Source organism: Erpetoichthys calabaricus, chromosome 8 (assembly GCF_900747795.2).
Source record: "Erpetoichthys calabaricus chromosome 8, fErpCal1.3, whole genome shotgun sequence".
In the NCBI taxonomy this organism is placed as follows: domain Eukaryota; kingdom Metazoa; phylum Chordata; class Cladistia; order Polypteriformes; family Polypteridae; genus Erpetoichthys; species Erpetoichthys calabaricus.
This window is the reverse complement of record NC_041401.2, coordinates 88,259,450-88,287,377: the sequence shown is the minus strand read 5'-3', so window position 1 is coordinate 88,287,377 and position 27,928 is coordinate 88,259,450. Positions and strand designations below refer to the sequence as shown.

Below are 27,928 nucleotides of genomic sequence, written 5' to 3'. Positions count from 1 at the left end.
AGAATGGGAACGCAGCAAATTCACTGATCAAGACTAGTCAACATAACATACAGATAAAAAAACAAGGCATTGTTTTATTGAATATTGGTTAGAAAATTATTCGCAAGTGAGCCACTGCAACATTCAGCTACCATAAACAGATTGTATTGGTAGAAAATGCATATGTTTTAATTTTCACTCTAAATATATCCTAAATTCACATTTCAATATTTAATTTTATAATCAAATCTTTATATTGCATTGTTGTAAATATAATGCATGTTGCATCATGAAATGCAGTAAAAAAGACAACTTGGGGATTTATGGCTAAATGACCATATATACTGTACCTGCAGTATCATATTAGAGACACACTTTTTAAAAATGATTTTACTGTAAAAATCCTCCGGCTAGGACGTTGGATATCTCTGGGTCCACGGTCCTGGAGGCTGATCCTCCAATTAGCTGTAAACCACCCAATCTTACTGAGATTGCACAGGTGGTGAAGCAGCAAAGGTGAGGAAAGGCTGCAGGGATCTGTGGTATCCAGGTTAAACTTCTCCAGGCAGGTGGTAAGGCTGTCCTCCTGGCATTGCAAGCAATCTTTGCTTCCATTTGGGAGACTGGCATCATCCCAACTGACTGGAAAACGGGACTTGTCATCCTTATTTAGAAAGGGAAGGGTGATCGCCTGGATTGCAGTAACTACAGGGGGATAACACTGCTCTTGGTGCCGGGTAAGGTCCTTGCCAGGGTCATCCTCAATAGGATCCGTGATCACTTGCTCACCTACCAGAGATCGGAACAATCTGGCTTTATGCTTAAGAAGTCTACCATCGACTGCATCCTAGCACTGAGGGTTCTCATGGAGCGCAAACACGAATATCGGCAGAGTTTCTTTGCAGCCTTTGTCGATTTTCATAAAGCATTTGGCTCAGTCGATCGAGCTGCTCTGTGGGACATCCTAAGGGTTCGCGGGATCCCCTCGAGGTTGCTGGATATCATGGCCAGCCTGTACACTGGTACTTTGAGTGCAGTGCAGAGTGGAGGCAGAAACTCTGCATTTTTCCCAGTTGATTCTTGGGTTTGTCAGGGGTGTGGCCTTGCTCCTACTCTGTTCAATGCTTGCATGGACTGGGTGTTGGGCAAGGTCGTGGAGTCCAGCAGCTGTGGGGCATCTGTTAGTGAAGAAAGATTCACGGATCTTGACTTTGCTGATGATGCTGTGATCTTCGCGGAGTCAATGGAGGCTCTGATCGGGGCACTTGAGAGAATGAACAAGGAGTCTGAGTGTCTGTGCTTGCGAGTGTCTTGGATTAAAACCAAGATCCATGCCTTTAATGACCTCTTGGGCACAGCCATCAGCAGTGTGTCTGTTTGTGGAGAGAGTGTCGATCTTGTCGAGAGTTTTACTTACCTTGGCAGTGACATTCATGTCTCTGGTTGACTCTTCCTATGAAGTCAGTAGATGGATTGGGAGAGCATGGGGGGTCATGAGGTCGCTGGAAAGGGGTGTGTGGCGCTTCCGATATCTATGCAAAAGGACGAGTCTTGGTGCTTCCTGTCTCGTTATATGATTGCGAGACATGGACGCTATCCAGTGACCTGAGAAGAAGACTGGACTCCTTTCGTACTGTGTCTCTCAGGAAAATCCTTGGGTACCATTAGTCTGACTTTGTGTCGAATGAGCAGTTGCTCATGGAGTCCTGAATGAGGCACATTACCTGCATTGCGAGGGAGTGTCAGTTACGGCACCATGGCCATATGGCACGTTTCCCCGAGGGTGATCCGGCTTGTTAGATCCTCATTGTTGGGGACCCAAGTGGCTGGACCAAGCCAAGGGGTCACCCACGTAACACCTGGCTGCGGCAGATAGAGGATCATTTCCGGAGGGTGGGACTGGACCGCGTGTCTGCCTGGGGGGTTGCCAACCGTGATCCTGAGTTGATTCGTTGTGTGGTGGGTGCGGCAACGCATTGTACCAGTGCATGCTCCCCAACTTGACTTGACATTACTGTAAATTCTAGTATAAAATAATAAGTATTTATAAGTTGTTTCGAGCCACTCAACCTTCATCTTGAAATATCAGTAACAATATAAATATTATTCCACCTGTAAGTTTTACAAATGAAGGAAAGGTTTCTGCAAAAAGTTTAGGGTCACAGAGAAAAAATATATAAACACTGAAGAAAAAAGGCCTATTTCAAGATTAAAGTCTATAGTACTTGGGTGTTGTGCCGTGGTAGCCATTATGAATGTAGTGAGAAATCAAGAAAAATGAGATTAAAGACGAAATTTCGATTTTAATCTCGGAATTTCCACTTTAATCCCGTAGTTTATTTTGTCATTAAAGTAGAACGTTGTAAAATTCACCATAAAATCGATGTTTAATTTACTAGTTACATCTTGCCTGAAGAAGGGGCCTGAGTTGCCTCGAAAGCTTGCATATTGTAATCTTTTTAGCCAATAAAAGGTGTCATTTTGCTTGGCTTTGCTCAACCCCTATCGTAACTAAAGTAGCTACACATTTCGTATTCTATATATTATCGACCCAGTCATTAATCGCTACGTGCTTCTTAAACAGACTTCGTCTTGCAGTGAGAAGAGCCGTAGCCAGCGATCGTCACACAGTTAACTTCTTTATATTACTTCCGTACCACTTCATTATTGAGGCAACCATTTTCAAATTTGCATTTAAATTCTGTCTTTTGTCTGTAGTACACAGATATTCCAGCAAATGGTATCTGCTTGTACACAACCGGGTTTTCGGGAACGTTTTGAGTATATTAATGTTACACATGTCTGAGAATCATTATCTAACAAGTGTGATACAAAAGGTCCTACAATAAAAATGATCGCCATTCTGTTTATAAGAAAAAAAACATTATCATCCAAACGCTGCACCGATATTTTGGGAGGAATTCAGGAGGGATTGTGTGTGAATAAACACGCAAGTCATGCTATAAACTACAAATCCCTTTACCTAGTGTTGAGAAGGTCATGACGTAACTGCTTCATTCCCTCTGTATAATTGGTTTATTTCCACTCATAATGACGCACTGTTTTGCACGTGACCATGTTCTACCGCCATGATTGGTTGTATTGCATGCACCGGAAGGCGCCAAGGTAGTAGAGAGAAGTTGCTGCTGTGAAAAATCAAAATAGACGTGTTCCTGGACGTGCTGAGTTGAGGGACAAAAAAAAAAAAAAGAAAAAATATAAGTGAATAAAGAAAGAAAGAAAGAAAGAAAGTTTTTGAAATGGAACGGTAAAAGCATAGGCTTTTCTAGCCCAATACTGTAAATATTTTTGACTAGGTTATTGCCGTGATTGTCACGAGGAGAAGGTAAACTTACTGCCATCCATTGTCTTATATCTTTAATGTGATTGTAGGGTCAATTGATGTCGAATCTTATCTAAGTAACATAGGGGACAAGCCAGGAACCAATCCTCATCAGGAGGTTAATCCAGTTCAAGGCACTCTAACTGCTAGGAGTCACCAATCAAATTCATAACAGAGAGTGACCGGGCCATTAACGGAGTCAGTCTCGTTTAAATGTGAAGCAGTAATGTAAACAGCTGGGCCACCCTTCTAACATTTTGTTTTGTGACTTGATGTTCACCTTGTCCGAGGCACAGCTTATTATATTGACCTGCTAAAGGGTATTCTCCTTTCCTTTCCTAAACTTATATTTTTCTCTACTGATGTGTGGCCAATTAAGTGAAAGCTGTTAATGTTGAATATTTAGTTGTCATACTTACGGCGATATTGCTATTTCTGAAATATTTTGCTGCAACTTTGGAAGTTAAGTGATTTTTCTTCATGTGGTTTGCGCATATTTATGAATGCTAACGTTTCAGTTTTCAGTCTGTGTACTTTAGATAGATAGATAACTTTATAGCAAAATTGTACGCAGGTTAGGATAATTAAAACATTTGACAGTATGCCACTGAATTCCAGGTTGTCAGGAAAGTGTGCCATGGCCAGTTCAGTTGCTTCGGAGTATACAATTGGTGGAATTAAGATTGTCTTCCCCTGCAAGGCGTACCCATCCCAGCTTGCAATGATGAATTCCGTAAGTAGTTATCATTTTTGCTTTTTTTTTTAGTCTTTTATTATAGTTAATTGTGATCTACACTGTAGAATAGTTTCTGTATGCTCTTTGAGGCTTGCATTTCCTTTGAATGGTAAATACATTGTATTGTGGCAGTCTTCTTTTAAGTGCAATTTATATTTTATACATAATGCTCTAACTTGACTTTAATATGTTTTTATCTGTGGTATTTGCTTATGTTAAAATGTCTAGTTATATTCAGCTAATTGTAATGGTTATTGTACTAATTTCTCATTTGCACAGATTGTGAGAGGGTTGAACTGCCGTCAGCACTGTCTCTTAGAGAGTCCAACTGGTAGTGGGAAAAGTCTTGCCCTCCTCTGTTCAGCTTTGGCCTGGCAGCAGGCCCAGTATGGTAAGATTGTATGTGGCATTCATAATTTGTGTGACTAAGCATGGGATTTCTCATTTGTTGTGTTAGTGTAATTGAGCTGAGCTCACCTTGTTGAAAGTATAGTTGTTCAGCCTAATTAATTGCGACACATTAGAAAGGGAGCATTTCAGAATTATAAGTCAGTTTACTTCAGTATTCATAACAGCACAGTGGGACTGTGGTTAATTTATATCCTAAATGAACAGTTCTATTCTAGGTCATTATTTCAAATGCTTTTCTATGTAATTAATCAGTCTTATACAATACTAATATTCATTAACTCTCTATTCTCAAAAACAAAAATATATTTATAATAATATTTATTTAACTAATCCAACAGTTAGCCATTAAAATGCCCAAAAACTTTTTAAGAAATATTAGCAAAGTTATCTGTGTGGAATTGATCCATTACATATGGAGCATGTTGAGAACCTTTACTTTTTAATAAGTTATCCATGCATTTGAGACCCTTGCAAAAAGTATTTATGTAGTAGATGATTAAACTTGGCATACTTTTATTAATGCAATATATTTTAACATTCCTTGAATATATTCATTGAGGTGTGAATTACAAATAGCCAGTGTATTAAATATGAGACACAATATACTGTAAAAAGCCTTCCTTTTTCAGCTACGACGTAACTGCATTATTGCATCTCTTGGGCAGAGCTCAGTGCAGATAGGCTAGCAGATTTTATCAGTATTATGGAAATGCAGGAGAATTTCTGTTTTGTAGTTAATAAAGAAAACACAGGCAGATCCTTGTATTTGCTGTTGCATTTGACACTGTCAGACATGACATTCTACTGTCCAGAATGGAAAACATGCTGGGTATCTCTGGCACTGCCCTCCAGTGGTTCAGGTCCTATCTGACTGATAGGCAAGAGTTTGTTAGTCTTGGCAACAGCAGATCCAGCTCGGCGCCAGTCATACAAGGAGTTCCTCAGGGCTCTGTCCTCGGCCCTCTTCTCTTCTGTATTTATATGCTTCCCCTTGGCCTTACTATTTGTAGCTATGGACTGGGTTATCATTTTTATGCAGATGACACTCAACTCTATTTCAATGTCAAAAGTGCAACTTCATCAGAGTTTTCTCAGCTCACAACTTGTCTCAGTGAAATTAAAACCTGGATGGAGCAGAACTCTTTAAAATTAAATTGCAACAAAACTGAACTCCTGCAAATTGGCACTAAAGCACAACTTAAGAAAATGAGCTCCTTTTCAGTCACTGTTGACGATGATCTTATCAGACCTTCTTCTGATGCAAGGAATCTTGTTGTCATTTTTGATTCCTCCATTTCTTATTCCGCCCACATAAACCACATTAAGAAACGTTCTTACTTTCACCTCCGTAACATATCCCGTGTTCGCTCCTTCCTCTCCTTTTCTAATGCTGAGAAACTTGTCCATGCTTTTATCACATCCCGCATCGATTATTGTAACTCACTGCTGGCAGGTGCCCCTTCTAATCTTCTATCACAGCTCCAGTTGATTCAAAACTCTGCTGCAAGAGTCCTTACACGGACCAGCAGCAGTGAGCACATCACACCCATCCTGCTTCACCTTCACTGGCTCCCTGTGTCTTACAGGATTGAATATAAAATTCTATTAATAACCTACAAAGTTTTAAATGGCCTTGCACTGGACTACATCAGTGACCTTCTCCATCGCTATGCTCCTGTTCGCCTACTAAGGTCCTCTGATTCTGGTAATGTTGTTGTGCCTCACACTATCCTGCACTCTATGCGTGACAGGGCCTTCAGCTCCATAGCACACAGTCTTTGGAATGACATCCTGAAATTAATTAGATCAGCTGACTCCATGAATTCTTTTAAAAAACAACTTCAAACTCATCTATTTAGGAAGGCTTTTAACTTCACATTCTGCCCTTTCGTTCAGTTTACCTCTGTGTCCAGGTGCTCAGGATAATTTGTGTGTCTGTTATATCACAAATTAGGTTATTTGTTAAGTTATTCTATTAGTATTAAATTTAGTATTTTACTCTGCTTTATTCTCCTTTATTCTATTTAATGCTTTGTTATCTGTTTCATTGTTCTATTCAGGAGGAAAACATTTGTATCCAATGTTATATATACCCTGCTGTTTTTTTCTAAGGCTCTGTGAAGCGCCTTGGGCATGACAAAGGCGCTATATAAATGTATTAATATTATTAATATTAAGCGGGTTGGATAATGGATGGATGGATTAAATAATCAGTGCTCATTTTTAAAATGAGGTGTACAATGCCAAGAGTTAATTAATTTAATCACCGAACCTTAATGGGATGTTTTTTAGTAAATACAGTGTGTTTAAATCTAATATTCCCTGCTATTAATTTACATACTGGCTAAAGAGGCTTAACTGTTATGATCACATGAGGAAACATTTGATGTTTTTGTTGCCCATCTGAAAATTGCCAATCTGTGTTTAACTGATTTAATAACAAAGTCTGGGTACTCAAACCCATTTAATCATTTCAGTGTTTACTTCTGTGTTTCAACAGTCTACTGTATTGTACCTCTGTTTTCCACAGTTTCTGAAAGCAAGAGTTGATTTGTTTAAGTGTAGCAGTGTTTTGTGCTTTTGCTTCTGTTTTCATAGCTATATATTTTTTTTATATATAAAGTAGACTAGGATTTAAACTGAAGCTGGAATGCTTATAAACTAGTTTTCCCTATATCTGCTTGATTTAATTTTATTCCCACATATTTCAAGTAATTTTGTTTTATATGTATAATATTAAAAAGAAATGTACTTGTAAGCTAAATCTCCTCGGTCAAATTATGTAATTCTTTCAGTTTTTCAAATGTTCATTAATCCCTTGTGCTATCTGTGATCATTTTATTTAGGTAAACCAAGTGAAGACAATTCTCAAAAATGTAAGAAGGGAAAGAGTTTTTCTTGCTCATGCTCCTGTCATAGAGTAGATCAGAACATTTACCCGGAAATCCATGAAGCTGCAAACAAGAATGGTACAACACCAAGAAATGAACATCCTCTCACCATTAAGGGTACATATAACCTAATTAACTTTCAAAATAATATCTGAGGTAGATTGCTTTATAGCAGCAACTTGATTGAGAGGCTTTCAGAAACCAGAAACTGAAATACATTGTCATATAGTAAGTGTTATATTTCTTAGTTTAGAAAGTTGTCCTTTACATAATATACTACAGAAGATGCCTACATTCTGTGGATATTGAGGTTTTCTGATGTGAACACAACTGAGAAGCGTCAAAGACAAGGGTGTTTTATATTGGCATTATACTTTTGATACTTCTTATGCTTTCTATAAGGGGCTACATTAATATTATTAAATTCATAAAGCTAGTTCTCATGTCTTCCCAATATGTTGTGTTTATGTCTAATTACTATTGATCTATATACTGGTTTCTAGAATCATATCTGTATCATTGTTTGCATATGTGTTAACATTTTTAAATGTCCCTTGTACTTTCTTTATGGGAGATATTTTCGTAATCTAAACAAAGAACTGTGGTATGATTGAAAACACTGCCAGAATGATCCTAAATTATATATGTACTGCTTTCAATGGTTGTTTCTGATATTTTTTTTTAATGTAGTGTCAGCTGTTTTAATGCCTTTCTTGTGGAGAATATCAATGCCAAAATATGCCTTGTTTGGTGTTGAACCAAGTTTTTCTACAATGTTTTTTCCAAAATATTCCAAATAATATTCTGTACCTTAAAAATTGTAATCATTCTGGCTTACATAATGATGCAAAGCAGCAGCCTTCAGTGTGACTTCATAAAAACAGAACGAGCTAGCAGCTTCAATCATGACGCATCACTTTCTACCTTTAAAACACCTATATGTTTTTTTCTGACTTTTAACTATGATTTCAGCATTTATGCTTTGTTTTGATGAAATACATGATTGCGCGTGTTTGACTGTTCTTTGATTTTACGGTGGTGCAGTGGTTGACACAGCTGCCGCACAGCTCAGGTCACCTTTTTGGCCACAATAATTGGTCCAGTATAGTTGACAGAGATTTCCCTAGCCCCCATTGACACTTTAATGGTGATTGCACCATTTTAATGTAGTCAAATCGAGTTTAGGTAGTTCTTCCCCACTTCAATTTCTTTCGCTGAGTTGGCAATATTCACAACACTTCCGTGATTTCTCCAAACTTGAGATATAATGAACACCATGGAGTTAGCTCATCACTATTTATAACAGAGACAAACTCTAATGTAAAATACATCCCATGAGCAGTTTGAGAATAATTGTGTCCTTAAACCATATATGGCTTTATGTGAAATAGATTTTAAATTCAATGAAGAATATACTATCTTAATGATTTTCTATGAAAAAATAATCCATAATCTCTGGAATCAAACCAGTAGATGGAAAATTTAAATTTTTCTGTTAGTTTCAGAATGTTTTATGCTATGTATGGCCCTACAATCAACATGGTTAATTTCACATATTTTTTGTATCCTGTGTATTGTTACTGTATATAATTGTGTGTGTTTAAGAATCAATAATATATAAAAGATTCATGCAGAAATTTGTTTAACTATGGAAAAGTGACATATCAACTATCATGGAAAAACTTCATCAACTATAAAGCATTATACCATGAAACTACAGTAATATAAAATTCTAGAAACAAATATAGTTTGTATGAATGATAAGAACTAAGCATGCAGTAAAGATAAGGTGTATCATTTTTGTCAAATAAACATTACTCTTCTTTGCAAAACAAAATGATTGTTTTAATCTAGTTTTGAACTAGATGGAGAATTCTGCATATAACTTTAGATGTGTTGCTTACAGTTTAAGTTAGGTGGCCCACCCATGTAAACAGAAAACATGCATTACTTTTTTTGTGTTAAAGCTGTGATACAAAGATTAAGCCATGTTACTGGTGTATATTGCTGACTGTGTAAAATTGTGGTAGCATTGTTCCAAATGAAAGCACTAGTCAGAGTATGGAACTGGCCATCTTATAAGACAGAGAAAGATTGTAATCAATAATTTAATACAAAATCTGTATTTTCATCATCTGTAGTATATTTAACATTGATTATCTTTGTTTGTTCCAGACACTTTGCCTTCTGCTTGCCCTGCACGAAATACATTAGCTTCTAGGCTTTCACAAAAGCTGCAGAATTCTCACAACTCAGACGAGGATGATGTGTTCCAGTTGGGTGGAAAGCGTCTTCGCACATCAGTTGGAGATGGAAAGGTAACATAGTGATCCATGACAAAAAAAGTGAATAAGGATTTCATATCTACACTATATGGTCAAATGTTTGTGGACACCTGACCATCACATCTGAGCTGGTGCTATTTGGCAACTGAAGTAGAATAAAAAAAAAATCCCCAAGCACTCATTCACTCCAGGCTATCTCAATAGCTGTCTTAATAAACCATTCTACACCCATTACTGAAATGGGGCTGCAGCCAAAGGGTTTAAATGCTTGACATACTTTGTACTCTTTATGCCAAAACTTGCTACTGCCTTGCAGCCCAACACTTACACGTTAATCAAGAAACACTCTTCCACATTTTTAAACAAAAATCTGTTTTTCCCTTCTTCCTTAATTTTAGACCTAAAGGCTATACAGTATTGTAAAAAAGTGATCCTAATGAATTAAACAAATTGACTCCATGATGCTGTAATAATGTTTAAACAATTAATCCTGAAATCAGTCATATTAGTGGTGGCCTTAGTCCATCACAAACTTGTTAGACATCCCATTCCAAAACCATGGACATTAATATGGAGTTGAATCCTCACCTCCCCTTTGCTGCTACAACAGCCTCTACTCTTTTTAGGGAGTACAGTGGAACCTCGGTTCACGACCATAACTTGTTCCAAAACTCTGGTCGTAAACCGAGTTGGTCGTGAACCGAAGCAATTTCACCCATAGGATTGTATGTAAATACAATTAATCCATTCCAGACCGTACAAACTGTATGTAAATATATATATTTTTTAGTTTTTAAGCACATATATAGTTAAGTACACTATAGAATGCACAGCGTAATGGTAAACTAAATGTAAAAACATTGAATAACACTGAGAAAACCTTGAACAACAGAGAAAACTAACACTGCAATAGTTCGCGCTATAGTGCTAGGAACCGCTCACTAAAAACACTTTTTTTAATGAGTTTTAAGCACAGGGGAAAAAAATGAACATTTGAAAAATCCGTAATTTAATAAACCACCAAGAAAAGTAACATTACAGTGATCAGTTCGTAGCCTGCATTGTTGCAAACAGAACTGAAAACAAAAACAAGCCTTCTCTACCTTATGCATCCTTTGCTCGCGCTCTTTCTCGCTCTCTCTTGCGCCTGTGTATGTGTGCGTGCGTCTCTCTTTTGCGAGCCTGGAGCGCCTGTGTGTGTATCTCTCCCTGTGTGTGTGTGCGCGCCTCTCTCTCCCGCGCCTGTGTGTGTGTGCGTGAGTCTCTCTCTTGCGAGCCTGGAGCGCCTGTGTGTGTGTGTGTGTGTGTGTGTGTGTGTGTGTGTGTGTGTGTGTGCGCGCGCGGCTCTCTCTGTCTCGCGCTGCCTGTGTGTGTGCCTCTGTCTCTCGTGCTGCCTCTGTGTGTGTGTGTGTGTGTGTGTGTGTGTGTGTGTGTGTGTGTGTGTGTGTGTGTGTGTGTGTCGGTGTGTGTGTCGCACTCTCTCGCTCTCTCTCTTGCTTGCTGCACAGGAAATGCACTGGGAGAGACTGAACATGTACAAACCGAAAGGGAACCTGGGTTGTTCGTATACCGAGTGTGTGGTCGTGAACCGAGGCAAAAGTTTGGCAAACTTTTTGGTCGTAAACTGAGTTTTACGTGTACCGAGACGTTCGTGAACCGAGGTTCCACTGTATTTCCACAAGATTTTGGAGTGTGTCTGTTGGCATTTGTGCCTATTCAGCCAAAACAGCATTTGTGAGGTCTGGCACTGATGTTGGAACAGAATAGAAGACTTGCAATCGGTGTTCCAGTTCATCTCAGAGGTGTTCATTAAGGTTGAAGTCAAAGCTCTGTTCAGGTCACTCAAATTCCTCCATACCAATCCTGTTACACTATGTGTTTATGGTCCTGTCTTTGAACACCAGGGCACAGTCACATTAGAACAGAAAAAGGCCTTCGCCAGACTGTTGACACAAAGTGCTCAATTGGACAAAATGTATTTGTATGCGATAGCAGTAACCATACCCTTCACTGGATCCAAGGGGCATAGCCCAAACCCTGAAAAGCTATAGCTGTATACCATTATCCCTCCTCCACTAAACATAAAGTGGGCACTATGCAGTTCGGAAGGTAGCATTCTCTTGGTATCTACCAAACCCAGATTTGTGTAATGGACAGCCAGATAGTGATGCATGAGTCATTACTATAGAGAACATGTTTCTGTGGCTCCAATGGTGACATGCTTTACACTATTCCAGCTGATTCTTGACATTGTGCAAATTGATCTTAGGCTTGTGTGAAGCTGCATGGTCCCATTTCATGAATCTGGAAAACCATTTCATGAATCTTCCTACACACAGTTCTTGTGCTGATGTTTCTTTCAGAGGCAGTTTGGAACTCTGTATTGAGTGATACAAAAGAAAATGGGTGATTTTTAAAAGCTATGCCAATCTGCCCTTTGTAGCCCCACTCTGCTCTACCACTTTGTGGCTAAGCTGTTGTTGCTCCTCTTAGCTACTTCCACATAATGATAGCGCTCACAGTTGACTGGAGCAGTTGAAGCACAGCAGAAATTTCATGTACTGACTTTGACAGTGCCATGTTTTAAAGTCACTGGTAGTAGAATGGGTTGTACTGAAGTTATCAATCTTAGCCAGCGAAAGCACTCTCTGTTGTTAATGTCCTGCCTTTTCCCAGACTGATAGCGCTCACGCGACTTCAAATCTTTGATTGCCAGTACAGCAAATAATTCTTAGCAGGTATCTGCCACAGCACCCACTGTGGTCATCGCAGCTGTTGTGAAAAGAATTGAGATAAGCGCCATCAATTCAGAGAAGGAGAGGCAAGTTCGTTGTACTACGTGAATGTCACTGAGAGAATAAAACTGAATAATAAAAAACAAGCTCTAGCTTTTGCAAGTAGCCAAAATTTACACTGGGTGTTACGTTTGATTTGAGTCTGTATGTTTTTATTATATTATGGTGATGATGATGATGATGATGATTATAATAGGAGCTCACTACTCAAAACGTGGAGCACCCGGTCTCAAACTCTGGACCTTTGGGTTATAAGGCAGCAGTTCTTACCACTAAACCATTTAAGAAGATGTATAAAGTCCCTGTCAATTAGCATTTGAGCTTCGGTTTTTAACTTGTTGCCAGCAACATGTAAATCAAATGCTTTTTTTTTTTTTCTTCCTTTGGTTATATTCTTGAGTAAAAGCGCACGTGTTTATTTAATATTAGGACTGAAGTCTTCACACATTATACACTTAATGTCATTATTAGTATAACATGGAAAAAGTTTTCTGCTTTAGGTATGTGCTCAGCATTTCTTGCCTCGCATTTCCTTTCATCCTATACTTACCCAGAACTTTGTAGACACGGAACACACATGAAATTCATGTATTCCAAATAACGATATACTGTATTATTTACCCTATATAACTCCAGGAACCTCACGTGCAGATAAGGAGCCTTGGCTTGAGCAGGGAGAACTTTTTACCAGTGTTGAGCTCCGTCAAGGCGGGGAATAGGACAGCAGGCTGCTTGTTGCTTGTGCTGATTGACACATTTACAAAACAAAAGACGCTGATGGAGAGGTGCAAAGGGATTTAAGGTGGGCAGGGATTATGAGTTTTTTTGTAGGCTTCAGGGATTATAGTGTTAAATGGCACTGGACCACCCTAATTTTAATAACTTTGTGACAAGATGGATACCTTTTTAAAATTTCAGTTTTTCTTGTGCCAGCATGGTTACTTGGGTCATACTGACTGGCAAAGTTGGCACATTGTATTCTGATGAATGAGATTTATGTGATACTCAATTGAGACAAACAAAAGAAAAGAAAAAAAAGGGTCCAGCTTCCCTGAGACTCTGCCACTGCTCAGGATAAAGTGTGTTTAGAAATTGGATGGATGCATGGAATAAATAAAAGTGTTGTCAAAGGAGTCACTAAATATATAATAACAACATGAATTGCATGTATAAATAATTAAATGAGTCACGGAATATGCCTTTTGTTCCTTATTCCTTTATGTTAGTCAGTCATTTTCAAACCCACTTAGTCCTGAACTGGGTTGCAGGGATCTGACAGAGCCTATCCTAGCCAGCATAGGGCACCAGTCCATCGCAGTACAAACATACACACACACAATTTATACTGCCAAAGCACCTAACTTACATGTCTTTGGACCATGGGAGGAAACCCCTGCAGACACGGGGAGAACCTGCAAATTCACATATTTAATTTTGTTATGTATTTAGTGTATTGTCATATTTCACAGTTCTTTGGTTTATTTTGCTTATTTGTTTTTGTTCTAAATATTCCTCCATTATAAGGGCGTAACATTCTCCTCACTCGGTCATTAATCTAACTCAGTGCTACCATGTCAAAATCGTGAGTGCTAAAAAAAAAAACTCACTTAAAAGCAGTGCCATCACGAGGGGAGGCTGCTTCAGAAGTTTATATTGTGCAAAGCCCCCGACCTTTATATCTGTTTTGTATATATTCATATCCTCTGGGGTGGGGGTCATAATTCTGTGCCTCCCATCTCAACCCAAAATCTATGACCAAGAGTGCCAAAATTCGAAGGTTGGGAACATTCCGCAACATTTCAATCTCTTATATACATATAACAAACACATGGACATTCAGCTAAGACGTTATGTAAAGTTTAAAATGCACTACCGTTAATTTCATGCTCTCACTTTGAATTGTTAATTACATGTTGTCATTGTTTAATTTCATTGTGTCAGGTTTTTTTTGCTTTTTGCCCCTTGGAGCCACTGCAAGGGGGCCAAGTATGAAGTATGATCGCTGTCAAAAATAACTTCAGCATTCTACCTTTGTGGCACATGCATAGTAACAAAAATCGATTGTTTCTTCCTTGATAGCGAATGTCTTGTGTGTCCAATGACATATTTTTGACAGTTTGTTCACGCTTGAGAATTGTACTTGTAATTTTCAGAAGCAAGCATAACTTTTAGAAGCGCAAGTGTAATTGACATGTGTAAAATGTAATTTTGACTAAAATTATTATGAGTTTTGACAGCAATCTCACTCCATAGTTGGCCAGGTTTTTTAGCATTGAAGGAAAAAAAATGACACTTTAAAATTTGCAGTCATCAACTTAGTCTCACATTGCCTTAGTATTCCGTGCATTGGGAATATACAGTAAACCGAGTACAATTAATTTTGTAAGTCTCAGGCCACTACTTCAGCAAACTTTTGCTTAGGAGCGATTGATAGTTCTTTCCACCAACTTGTGTTTTTTTATTTTTTTGCATTTTTACCTACCTTTTTCATATATGTCTGGTTTACTACTCCATACTAGTCCCTGCTTTCATCTTTGATTGCTTACATTTGCAATGTAATTTGAGCTAGAAGAAGCCAAATTACCATTGCAATATCCCATTTGGGAATACTGGAATCCCTTTTTATAATGAATATAAGAATGACCAGCTCCTCATTTCAACATACAGACAGAGACAATTAAATATGTAATTTGATATCCCCAACGACTCAGTCAGAACAGTTTGTGATTTGGCCCAACTGTATCAATCAGGTCTGATTTTGTGTTAAATTGTAAGGGTGGATTCATTTGTGTGCAAGAGTTGACGACCAATTAATTCTCAGTTGGATATACAATACAGTGTAGCTGCAAGGAAAGAAGGAAAATCGGTGTCGTTGACTACAAAAAAACAAAAGAAAACTTGTCGGTTGCTTGTTTTTTTTTTTTGTACCATAGTAGAATGGAAAAAAGGAAAATGACAGAGGCCATGGCTTAGCATACCTGGGAAACATTCATACAGCCATTGGCACTGTCTGACTGTGCAACAAATGGCTGCCAAAATAATGTGGTATCCTTGCAGTACACGAGTTGAAACTAGGTTGAGAAGTCATGAAGTATTTGAGTAATCTCTCATCCCCTGTGATCTGTCATCATCTAATCAGATATTTTGAGTGTGACAATCTAAATCTAACATGCTCCCTGACTAGCTGGTACATTGTTCTCATTATCTTTTGTGATGATGGGCCGGTACCAGTGTCTGCACTGATTTTAATTGACCCTAATACTGCTTTCTTTTATTTGTTCTTAGCTGTCTCTATGAAAATCGTTTTCATTTCCACCTTCAGTGACAGTCATTAGAAATATCAAATACTGGTAATGCACAAGTGTAACAGTACACACATAACAAAGCAAATTATATTGTATTGCAAACCCAAAGCTAAGATATATATTGTGTTTTGAGATTTGTGAATGATGAAACCCATCGAACTATATGCATCAGAGACCAAAGACTCTGTTTCTATAATCTAAAGTCAAAATGGTTATCACTAAAGAATTTATTTAAAAAAAGTTTTAAATCATTTTTACACAGGTCTGATGCCTGTACAAATAATGTTTACAGCCACTATTATCCCTGTATATATTTTTTGCGATCACTGTATAAGCATACTAAATTTCAAGATGGCATATAAACCGGCTGCAAAAATGTTAGAATTGATAAAAGAATTAACTAGTAATAAAAATTAATTTTTGGAAACCCCTCATGTTGAGTGTGTTCTAAATTATATGCAATTAATCAGTGTACATCTCTTAGTACTAACTAGACTCTATTACCCTGCTTTCCTATGTCAAGAAGCATTAAGGCTTCAGCAGTTTAAGCCATGAAATACTGGAAGTACAAACTAGTACATTCACAAATTACTCTGAATACTTGCTGATAAATTCAAGGCTTTGAAAATAAAGTAATGAAACATCTAAACACATACAGTAGTTTAGTACTGGCCACATTTTCTTCTAAAGTACTGATACAATGCTTTTGAGAGTAAGGGGGAAAGACAGTTAAACACAGGTTTTCATAAAATCTTTGTTTAGCCATATGCTTTTTGCCATGCAATGTGTTTATTGCCACCAGTGCTTCGCAAGCGGCATGTACATGTTTAAATTACTTCATCATACTTCCTGCAGCTCTCCATGCATTACAAGCATACTTCTTTCTGGCACGGACGTGCAACAGATCATATTTTCTTGTCACTATATCAAACCTAAACCACTGTAATTATTTTACTTGTCAATCACGATTTTGATTTGTTTTTTCTTTTGCTGTAATTTTTGGTTTGCATTTGCTTATTTTATTCATCTGGCAGATTCTAAAAATAAAAAAACAAAGTAAAATATTTTTTGTAGCGCACAAATTTGCAGATTTTATAGGAAAAGGAATGCAAAACATTACAATGATAGTATGACATAAATGATAAACTTGAATGAAAGAGGAACTAGTGTGTGTGTGTGTGTGTGTGTGTGTGTGTGTGTGTGTGTGTGTGTGTGTGTGTGTGTGTGTGTATATATATATATATATATATATATATGTATGTATATATATATATAATATATGTATAAGGGAAATGCTTTTCAATTGGTTTCCACATCAACTTTTTGATTTCCTGTCCTCACTGCTGTCTCTGGAGACGCTAAGAAGTTGCTCCAACATGTTGATAGATTTCTTATAAATAAAAGATGTAATTTAAAGAAATAAGTGAGAAGATATTAAAATTTATTGTTAATGGGGAATTGAAAGCATGCATTTTGTAACTTTTTAGGCTCACAAGCGTCAATGCTTAGAGAAAAGAGAACAGTTTACTGATGATATTTCTGTTAATGGATATTGTGTGCTAAAACAGGACCGAGGAACCCCCAGCTTGCATGGTGAAACAGCAAGTATATGCCTGAATTCACCTATAAATGTGAGTTTATTTATATTTTTTTTATATATCTTTTTTTTATATTTTTTTATATGACTTTATTTATATTTTTTTATATGTTAGACTGCCTGTCTAAAGTTTTTTTGTGTGTAACTGGGGTGTATGATCACTTAGTTAAAAAGTTATTAGTTTTACCTTTGGCAGTGCTGGTAGTTATTTAAAACAATTAACAAGGCGCCTGAAAAGGGGGATGCCAAATCAATATAGGTTGAGTGATAGAACTCTGTTTCACTTTCTGGCCAGGATGCCAGAAATATTAATAGATCTGTACAATTTATGAACAAGGTTCATAAATCATTGAAAGTCTTCATTAACACTTCACTTTCTCAGTTGTAGTTCAAACATGGCCATAGACTTCCATCCATCCATCCATTTTCCAACCCACTGAATCCGAACACAGGGTCACAGGGGTCTGCTGGAGCCAATCCCAGCCAACACAGGGCACAAGGCAGGAACCAATCCCGGGCAGGGTGCCAACCCACCGCAGTCCTATAGACTTACTTTCACAAATAATCAAGTCATGCTTGTTGCAATAAACACAATAATAGCATTTATAGCTTTCAGATAAAAGATGGATATATGCAAGTATATAAGTTTGCGTAGATATAGATGTACAGTATATAGATACAGTAAATATTGACAAAAGATGATAAAAAAACAAAACAAAATAATGAAAGCTTGCTCAAACCTGTTCTCTCTTATAGAAAAGGCACATAACTTATGAATTGTGATCTTTCAGTTCATATGGTTAAAATGAATCAATTCTTTAGCTGGTTAGGAAGTAGTCTTATGGGGCCAGATGTGTATTCTCCAATAAGAGTGCACATCTGGGCACAACCCGATAAAAAGTGTGTAGTGAACAGTGGCAAAATCCTGCTCTGTAATGGTTATACCAAAAGGGTTTCTTAATAAAACATCTGCTCCCAGTTACTCCAGTCTATGCTTTTTAAACCTCCGCCAGGGTATTAGAGAGAGAGAGCAAAACATAATGAACAAAAGACTTGACAGTGAAAGAAAATAAAAAGCTCAATATTACAACTTAACTAACGCTTAATCATTAATCTTTAGATAAGCATTGTAGTCTATAGATATACAATGTATTAAAATGCTGTGGCAATTTTGTCATGGCATGTTTGAATTTCCAATTAGGCTGTAATGTTAAATGTAATTAGTTATGCATGTAGACATGCTGTCAGCAGGTGGGTGCAGTGCAGCCTTATCCCTGATTTTACTGGTGGTGTTAGGCAGATTTCTTGATTTGGTAGTTTTGAGTATGAAATTTCTATCTCCTGGGGTTTGCTCATTATAGCTCGCTTAGCACTGGAATTACCAAAGCCTACGAAAAAACTTGTAAACCCGGCCTACCTTAAATCCCTTCACACCTCTCTGTCAGCATCTGTCTTGTAAATGTGTCAATCAAGAAAAGCAGCAAGCAGCCTGCTATACCACCCCAACGAACCCCCCCAACCAACGCAGAAAGGGCACAAAGCTCTCCCAGCTCAAGCCTTGATTATCTTGGAGTGAAGTGGTAGGGTTTTAGAGGGTAAAAAATATATTGTTGTTTGGAACACATGCATTTCATGTGTGTTCTGCGTCTACAACAATCTATGTAAACACATTGTTAAAACCGAAACATGTTTCATGTTTTAGTAATAAATTACAAAGTGTAGACATAAACTGTATAATGTGTGAAGCCTGAAGTCCAAAGATCAAGTAAACACTTTCACGAATGAAACAAGGAGAATACAACAGCTTCCGTGTGCAGAGCGGGTAAGAACTGCTGACTTGTAATCAAGAGTCTCCCGGGTCGATCCTATTTGCTATGCAAATTTACCGTTTTGAGTAGTGAGCTGCTCTTATTGTTAATATTCTACAATAAAAACATACATTTGATTTGCATCTCTTACAGTCGGTGTAAATTTATAGTACTTGTAAAAATTAGCATTTTTATTTCACTTCTATTCTCTCAATCATGATCACGATACAACCCCAAAGATAGGGCACTGTAAATTTTTATTTGATACTGGGAATAACTGTAGATGTTAGTGGTGTTTTGAGACAATGGAACTGGAAATTCTCTGATCTGGAGAGATAAAAGCTAACACACAAACGCCGGTGTATCATGCTTTCCTGGTATCTCATTGTCACCTGAATGTTTTATAATTAGTTTTATTGAGTTTTCCTGCACACGCTGAATTATGTTCCATGATGTCAAAGCCGCACTGACAAAAAAAAAAGAGACATATGCATATATGATATTTGGAATAATTCCTTTTATGACCTGTATAGTACATTTCGGAAAAAATTGTGGTACTGATGCAACATTATTCATATTCATATTCATTCGCATGCCTTCTTGCAGCTGTAATCAGTGACCACGTTTTTTTTTTCCCCTGATCTTGCCCAATCACATTTTGGTTACATGGTGGTGTTTCTTTTGTACTCCAGGACATGCAGAGGAAAGAATAGTACAGAGAGGTCAGTTCTGCGCTATATGCAATCATCAAATTCAAAAGTTAACAGTTCCCACACACCCAAGGACCATCCTTCCTACATTTATGACATGTGTACCTGTTGCAGTGTACACACTTCTCTCTATGCTGTGGCTTCTATTACATTGAAGAGGCACCTGACACTGAGTTTACTTTCCTGGGCAAAGCAGCGGCCTTGGAACAGAAGCTTGTCGATGTTGCATCCTCTTTTTCTATTTCCATCACCTTTTCTTGCAAGAAGCGACGATGAAGTTCCTCTGCAAAGTGAGTCAAGAACACTCTTCTTTTCTCAGTGGACCCGTGCATGCACTGCACAAAACATGTGTGTTGATCGCCGCCAGGTCAGGCATGTTGTAGCACACCAACTGGCCACCTGTGTGTTCCTGCTCGCACTGAATAAGCTCATGCCTTCTGGTGCATGATGTCAACACAGCACCAGGGAAAAAATGAAAGAGATAAATATATGTGACATTTTGAAAAAATCATTTGATGACCTGAATAGTACCAATCAATCAGAAAACATTGTTGCACTAATGCAATATTATTTGAAAACAAACAGCGTCGTTTAAAAAAAAAAAAAAATAAAAAAAAAAATTCAAGTGACAATGAGATACGAAGAAGGCAGATTCACCAGCATTTGTGTGTCAGCTTTTATCCCTCCAGATCAGAGAATTTCCCAGCACAAGTCTGTTTATCTGGGTGTGAGGTGCCTGGAGTTGTATAGGGTAAATAATATATCGTTATTTGGAATACATACATTTCACGTGTGTTCCGTGTCTACAACTATCTGGGTAAATGTAGGATGACAGGAAATGTTGACAGAAATGGTTGGACACATAATTAAAACAAACTTTTTTCATGTTATAGTAAAAATTAATAAAATATTGACTTGAAATGTATAATGTGTGAAGACTGAAGTTCATATATCAAATATTTTCACAAAAGGTATAAAAAAACAAGTGCGCCTTTATTCAAGAATATAACCAATGAAAAATCCATTTATCGGTCGCATGAGTGGGTTAGAGTTAAAGATGGCTGCTTCTAAATCGAAGCTGCAGGTTTGATCCTGGGTTGTTCCGCATTTTCTGTTTTGAATATATAATAAAAACATTTATTTGATTTGAGTCTGTAACACCCATTGTAAATTTTTGCTACTTGTAAAAGTTACATTTTTTTAAATTTAAATTCAGTTTTATTCTCTCAAGTCACATTCACGTGGTACAATGAACTTGCCTCTCCCTCTCTGAGTTGGTGGAGTTTATTTCTATTCTTTTCACATTAGCAGCGATGACCACAGTTGGTACTGTGGTTAGTTCCTTTTCAGAACTATTTGTTGTACCAGCAATCACAAATACAATACCCCATGACCGCTATCAGACTATCATGCAGCATTTGCGCTTTAACATCAAAGACACCTGTGTAGAACGCATAAAAAATGACATATGTGCATGTGCAATGCTACTTCTTATTTAGGAAAAGATCCCAGTAGTCCCACAGGAGAAGGACTTTCCTAGACTGGTCATAAAGCCATTTCTTGACAAAGGCAGAACCGTAACAGACAAGTTCTTCATGTCGCTTTTGCTGGCTAATAAACTGCTGCACTGCAACACAACTCTTCTTGGCACCATAAAGTTGGACAGGAACGTTTGCAGCTAAAGTCACTTCAGTATGTATGCAATTCTCTATGGTAGTATTTAGATCTGGCAGTGCCATACCGATGGTGTATGCGCTCAAAAAGTAGTAGTCTGTCTGCATTCCCACTACCATGCACCATAATGCGAAGATTGTTTTTTTTTTTTTTTTTTCCCCGATCTTGTCAAATGTTCATATGACACACAACGTTTTCAAATAATTGTATTTTCATGCATGGATGTGTGTTTGTGTTTGCATGAGAGAGGCAGAGACAGATTCGATATCATTCAAGTGGTTACTGGAATATAAACACTTTCGCAAAGGTATAACGAAACAAATGTGCTTTTATTCAAGAATAAACTGAATAAAAAATTTCAAGTAACAAGATACCAAAAAGACATGATTCACCAGCGTTTGTGTGTCTGCTTATATCCCTTCAGCGATTATCTTTTTCAAGTAGCAAAACATTACACCAGCTGTTACAGACTCGGAGCATATGTATGTTTTTATTATATAATAGTAATAATAACAGAAGCTCACTACTCAAAACAGAAATGCGGGGAAGACCGTGGATTGAACCTGCAACATCTTGATTTAGAAGTAACCGTTCTTCCCTGTACACCAACCATGCAGTGGCTATTTGGGCTTCAGTTTTTACATATTGACAGCAACATGTAAATTGAATAATTTCTTTTTCTTTGGTTATATTCTTGAATAAAGGCAGACTTGTTTTGTTATCTTTCTGAAAGTGTTTATTTGATATTTGAACTTCAGTCTTCATACATTATACATTTCACGTCAGCATTTTATTAATTTTTACTATAACATGAAAAAAGTTTGTTTTAGTTATGTGTTCACCATTTCTTACCTCACATTTCCTATCATCCTACATTTACCCAGATCATTGTAGATACGGAACACACATGAAGTGTATGTATGCTAAATAACGATATATCATTTACCCTATATAATTCCAGGCACATCACACCCAGATAAGCAGACTTGAGCTGGGAGAACTTCAGTTGCGTCAGTGGGGGATGGGATAGCAGGCTGCTTGTGCTGATTGACACATTTGCAAAACAAAGACACTGATGAAGAGGTGCAAAGGAATTTAAGGTGGCCTGGCATTACCACTTTTTTTGTAGGCTTCAGGGATTCTAGTGTTTAAACCATTAGTAGAAAGCACGCAGTGATATGAATTTTAAATGCATTCATGTATTTAAACAATAGCTTTTAATGATCTCACAAACCTAAAACATGGAACATTCTTATCACAATTATTGTTCTACACCACGACTACAAACACATGGGTCACCTCAAAAGATCTGATCTTGAAATTGTCATATGTGTAAAGTAAACATCTTGACCTTAAGAGTCTTTTACTGTAAAATGATAAATATATCAAGGTTCTTTTTGAAGATTTCTATTCAATTGTATATGTATATTGATATTAATATGTTCACAATGTTTTTTTATTTTCTTAAACTTGAGCATTGTCATTCAATTTTTAGATACTGATACAAGTTACATGCTAAATAATTATAGAGAAAAAATATTCTAAGCTGAACCACCCGACCTTCCTTTTTATGAATGTTTATTTTTGTTTAAAAGTTGTTGACCTTTATTTTGTTTTACAAAGAGTTCACAGAATGTGTGTGAGTTCTATATCTGACTGTGACCAGTGATTTCAGTTGATGTTTTTTTTTTCTTCATGAAGTTCTTAATTCCATTTATGCAAGAGAAAGAAAGAGACCCATAGTGAAAAGTATGTTGTTCAGCCTCATTCTGTTTGACTACTTTAGTTTGTGTATAGAGAATTCAAAATTCAGCATAAATCAGTCTCCAGGTGATCCTGAGACTTGAATGGAATTGACTCCTAGTCTGTAATGTTGCCAGAGTGCTTGCAAATTACATATTTCATGTAAAGCTTTTTCGTCCATTAGAATACTGTAAAAAGTTTAATGAATACAAATGTTCATCTTAAACATGAATTAGAATTGTCTGCTTATTGGTATCAGTATGTCATATATTGTAATTTAGAAGCATATAATTTTGTAATGCATTACCAAAAAATACATTGCTCCTAAAGTTCTATAGGTGCTCCAAAAATGCACAGAAATATAGTCTTCACTGTAAAAAATATATATCAAAAGAAATAATGCAGGATTGCATTGTGCCTAGTCCCTACCTCTACATAGATAGCACTGTTGAACAATTTGGCAAATGCTTTTTCTTGACACTATATGTATACCATATTTGTTGTGACACAGTCAAACGCCCTGTATAAATATAATACACACTGTAGAGAACCTTGAAATGGTGTTGGAAACCATGCAGTATTTTCATTAATGTCATTCATTTAGTCCTCCCAGCCTTATATGCATTATAAATCATATACATGTTGATTCAGTACTTTTGACATAAACTATGAAGAAGCAATTCTAAATAATTCAATGATTTTTGTATTTATAATTGTAAATAATAATACTGCAAAAATGAAAAATATTTAAAAAATGCTAGATTCTGCTTACATCAATTTTATTTTATACACAGGCAATATTCAATACATGTAAACAATTAATGTCTTTTACCTGGGCACTTTTACACCTTAATCCTCTAAAGCATCATTATCAAAGATTGTTAATGAACCAATTTTAAAAGATTCAGAATGAAATAATTTTTTTGTCTTAAACCATCAATTCCTTTGTGAATCTTCATATTACTAAGCTATCTGTTCCATTTTAAATAGAAACACATTACCTAAAAATACCTAGTCTTGGTAAGTTTAATGGCAGTAAAAAATTACTCCCATCAGTTTAAGAAAATTATTTTGAATGAAATGTATTTTCACTTTTTCTTCTGTTTTTTCTTACTCGTGTATCAGTCCTCAATCTTTAATAACCAAGCAAAAATATTTGAAGAAGCAATGTTGTGTTCATTTATTTTACTTTATCATTAAAGTGCATGATTATTTACATTAAAGTACATGACAAGTACAATTGTACTTTTTGTTGCCGATATATGCCCCTGATTGCTCCTTACTGTAGTAAAAAAATGTAAATGAAATTGAAGTAACATGGTTAGATAGATAGATACTTTATTAATCCCAAGGGGAAATTCACATACTCCAGCAGCAGCAGCATACTGATAAAGAACAATGTTAAAGAGTGATAACAACAAGTTATGTCATGAAAATCCATACATAACGAAAGCAATTAAAAATATGTGCCTTAGCATTTTATTAAACTATTTACAAATCTTTCCATCTTAAAGATCAGTACATTTAAATAAGAAAAATATGCAAGGACACTGTATAAGGTGACAAGATATAATAATTTGCCTTTTTCTTTATTTGAAATTCACTTCTCAGTAACAGTATTGCCTTCACCCCTTCATTTTTTTAAATGGTTATAAAATTACATTTACATTTGTTTTAATGTTTCACTGTATTTTTTATATACTTACATTTTAAAAATTGCAATAACCGGCTGTTATGCTTTGACTCTAAATTTTCTTAAAAGTTAAAACATTTCAAAAGGCTTAGTACCCTAGTTTTCTTGGGTATTTTCCTAAAATGTCCACTAGAGTGTGGTATTGTAATGAATTATTTGTTAAATGCTGCATGACACTAATGTTCATTTTTGTTCTTAATGTAATTTGTTTTATTTTTACAATTTTTAATTTTGTTTCATATTAAGAACATAGCACAGAATCAATACCAAATGTGGAAAATGATAGAAATTAAGAAATTACTGAATTTTCACTTTTAATGTTCTGCCTTACCCATCAAAAAGAATGCCCATTCCATTTTTGGTAGAAATGCTTCCAGCAGTCTTTAAAAATGAATTATTCCAGTTCTGGGTTTTAGGGAGCTGAAGCAGTGTATGTAAGCCTTGGCTGAGGTGCTAGTCTTTCACAAGTCATAGTTGCACAAGGCTGATTTAAGGTATACAGTTAATGTGGCATGGTTGTCTTTGGAATGTGGAATGAAGAACATATTGATACCCAGAGAAAAAGTGAACCACACCTTGATTAAAACCTTTAAATCTGTGAGTCAGCAGCATCATTAAAGATAGCCTATATATTTCCATTAAAATGTACTGTGCACGTGATGTTCTTTGTTTTTTCTTGTTGAAAGTTTTACTTTTTCATTAAAGTTTCAAACTCTTCCATAAAAGGGAAAATATTAATATATAATTTTTGATTTCTGTGTTTCATTCATGTTGCACACCAGTCCATTTTCCTTTTGTGAAAAATTAATTGCACCTTTGTTTTAGTAACTGGAAAATGACATATAGCTGCAGTAAATACAACCAGATTGTTCCTCAGATTGTTCATCAGTCTTTCATTTTGCTGTGTGGAAATCTGCGCCAGTTCCTCTATTGTAAACTGTTTTACGGTAAAATTTGAAAGTCCTGTATCATTGCCTGCTAACTTCAGGACTAACTAAATTGCTTCAGTGGTGTGTAAATCTTGACCCTGACTTTACAGTTGTAAAATATAGGATTGCTTATTCATCAGCCTTTTGTTGTTGAGTTGTTTCTGTGTTTGGAATCATGGTCTTGTTGCATGGTCCAGCTGAAATACTGCTTAGACTACTTCATAGGTGACACACAACTTTATACACTTTTCTTTAAATTATGGCCAATCCTCTTTTTATCCGATACACATCAAAGCATTGCATTTCCCTACCACAACCATTCCTGTCTGGTGGTACAGTTTAACTTCAGTATTACAGTATTTACTTTTTTCCCCCGACATAATAACACTTACTGCCCCTAAAGAATTCACTGAGGAATCTTTAGGATCATCTTGGGTACTAAAATTTAATATTTAAAAAAAAAAAAAAACAACAAACTAGGAAATTACTTCTGTCTTGCTGTTCCCTAAGCGAGCATAGACCTACAAATCCCTTAATGTTGTTATCTAAGGTACATTGTGGTCTACTGAGTGATTTAGTCTCCAGTGCTTAAGTAATTTTTGTCAATGTGATCACTCTTGATCAGACTTATTTTAGGATTTTATCTCTGACTTTGGTTGTATGTCCAGAACTTTTTAAACACTTTTTTTTTTTTTTTTTTTTAAACCATTTTCATACTAATACTGTACATAGTAACTGTTCTTAGAGTATAGTGTATTCCTTGTGTGGTGCATGATATACCTTAAAAATACTGTTTAAATTGCATTGAGAACCTCACTTGACTGTGAGCAGAAGAGCCATAATTTGCTGGTATTGTGTGTAACAGTTCATTTACAGTATGCATGTCACCCCAGATATTTGTCTAATCAGATAAAATGAACCACACTGGCTATTCCCTTTCAAGCCGCTTGCTAAATTGTTGTGTCTGAAATGTTATTTATATTTACTCTCATTTTTATCTCTTGGATAGATATGTCTGACTAATGTCCAAAATGTATCAAAGTTTCAGAAAAATTAGAAAGGTTAAAGGTTTTCAAGAAAACTATAACTTTGCAGAACTAGTTTTTATTTTGTACTGTATATATTAAAAAGAGCAAAAATAGTGTAACATTTATCATTAGTTTAATTTCTGAGATTGGTAGAAATCTATTCACTTTAGATTAAGAGAAGTAATGTGCAGAGTTTTGTTTTCTTACAAGGTTTAATACATCATTCATAATTTTTGTTTGTAGCATATACTTGTAGTGCTTATTTGTATACTTTATAAATATATTAATGTGTACTACTTTCATGATTGTGAATTGATACAAATTGTTTTTTTAGTTAAAAATAATTTTGCCATATACTTTATATTTAACAGTAGGCCTATAGTCTTTTTTTAGAATAAATTTACATGGAAATATACAAATGTCCATATCTACAGGGCTGAGTTTTGCTAAATTTTTGGACATATAGTAAAAAGTCATTGTCATGAATCCCAAAGTCGATATTATACGGTATTTAGACATTGGCCATCACACAATAATATTGTGTGTGTTGGGTTTTTTTCACTCCAGTATATTAAGTAGTGGGATTAGAGTCAGAAATAAGTAAAAATATTTTCCCCAATATCATAGCATTTACCATAGTTGGACTGTAAATATTCAGGCACAGTAAATAACATGCACACATTGGTACATAATATGAATTTGTGCTGGATTAACCATTATGTTTGTAGTAGGGCTGTTAACAAGCAAGTGAAGTTAGCATGTCTTATGTTTTCTGTTCTATTTGACTGATTATATACAAATGTTAATTTATGCTACATGCATGTACATTGCCATCAGGTAAATGTAGACTATTGCTGTTTTTTCAAAAAAATTATTCAACTTTCATGCACAAGAAAAATCCTGGATGCTATTCACTACTCATACTGATTAAAGTTCCATGGTAATTAACCATGGGGAAAATATACTCTAGTTTTGTTCCATCTGCTTTTATTTTATTTATT

The 27,928-nt window shown here is 36.2% G+C and overlaps 1 protein-coding gene across 2 annotated transcripts in view; it reads left to right on the top strand.

Moving 5' to 3' along the window:
• Positions 1-3,100: 3,100 nt before the first annotated feature.
• The window catches only part of brip1 (BRCA1 interacting helicase 1), a 212,975-nt gene continuing 188,147 nt past the window's right edge, over positions 3,101-27,928 (top strand). The window contains exons 1-6 of one of the 2 annotated variants that reach the window (XM_028807058.2): positions 3,101-3,247; positions 3,941-4,055; positions 4,338-4,449; positions 7,316-7,477; positions 9,536-9,678; positions 17,233-17,376. In XM_028807058.2, coding sequence (XP_028662891.2) covers positions 3,240-3,247; positions 3,941-4,055; positions 4,338-4,449; positions 7,316-7,477; positions 9,536-9,678; positions 17,233-17,376 — 684 coding nt within the window. In that variant the 5' untranslated portion in view covers positions 3,101-3,239. Of the gene's footprint in view, positions 3,326-3,940; positions 4,056-4,337; positions 4,450-7,315; positions 7,478-9,535; positions 9,679-17,232; positions 17,377-27,928 lie in introns of both variants that reach the window. The other variant, XM_028807059.2, reaches the window with a different exon arrangement.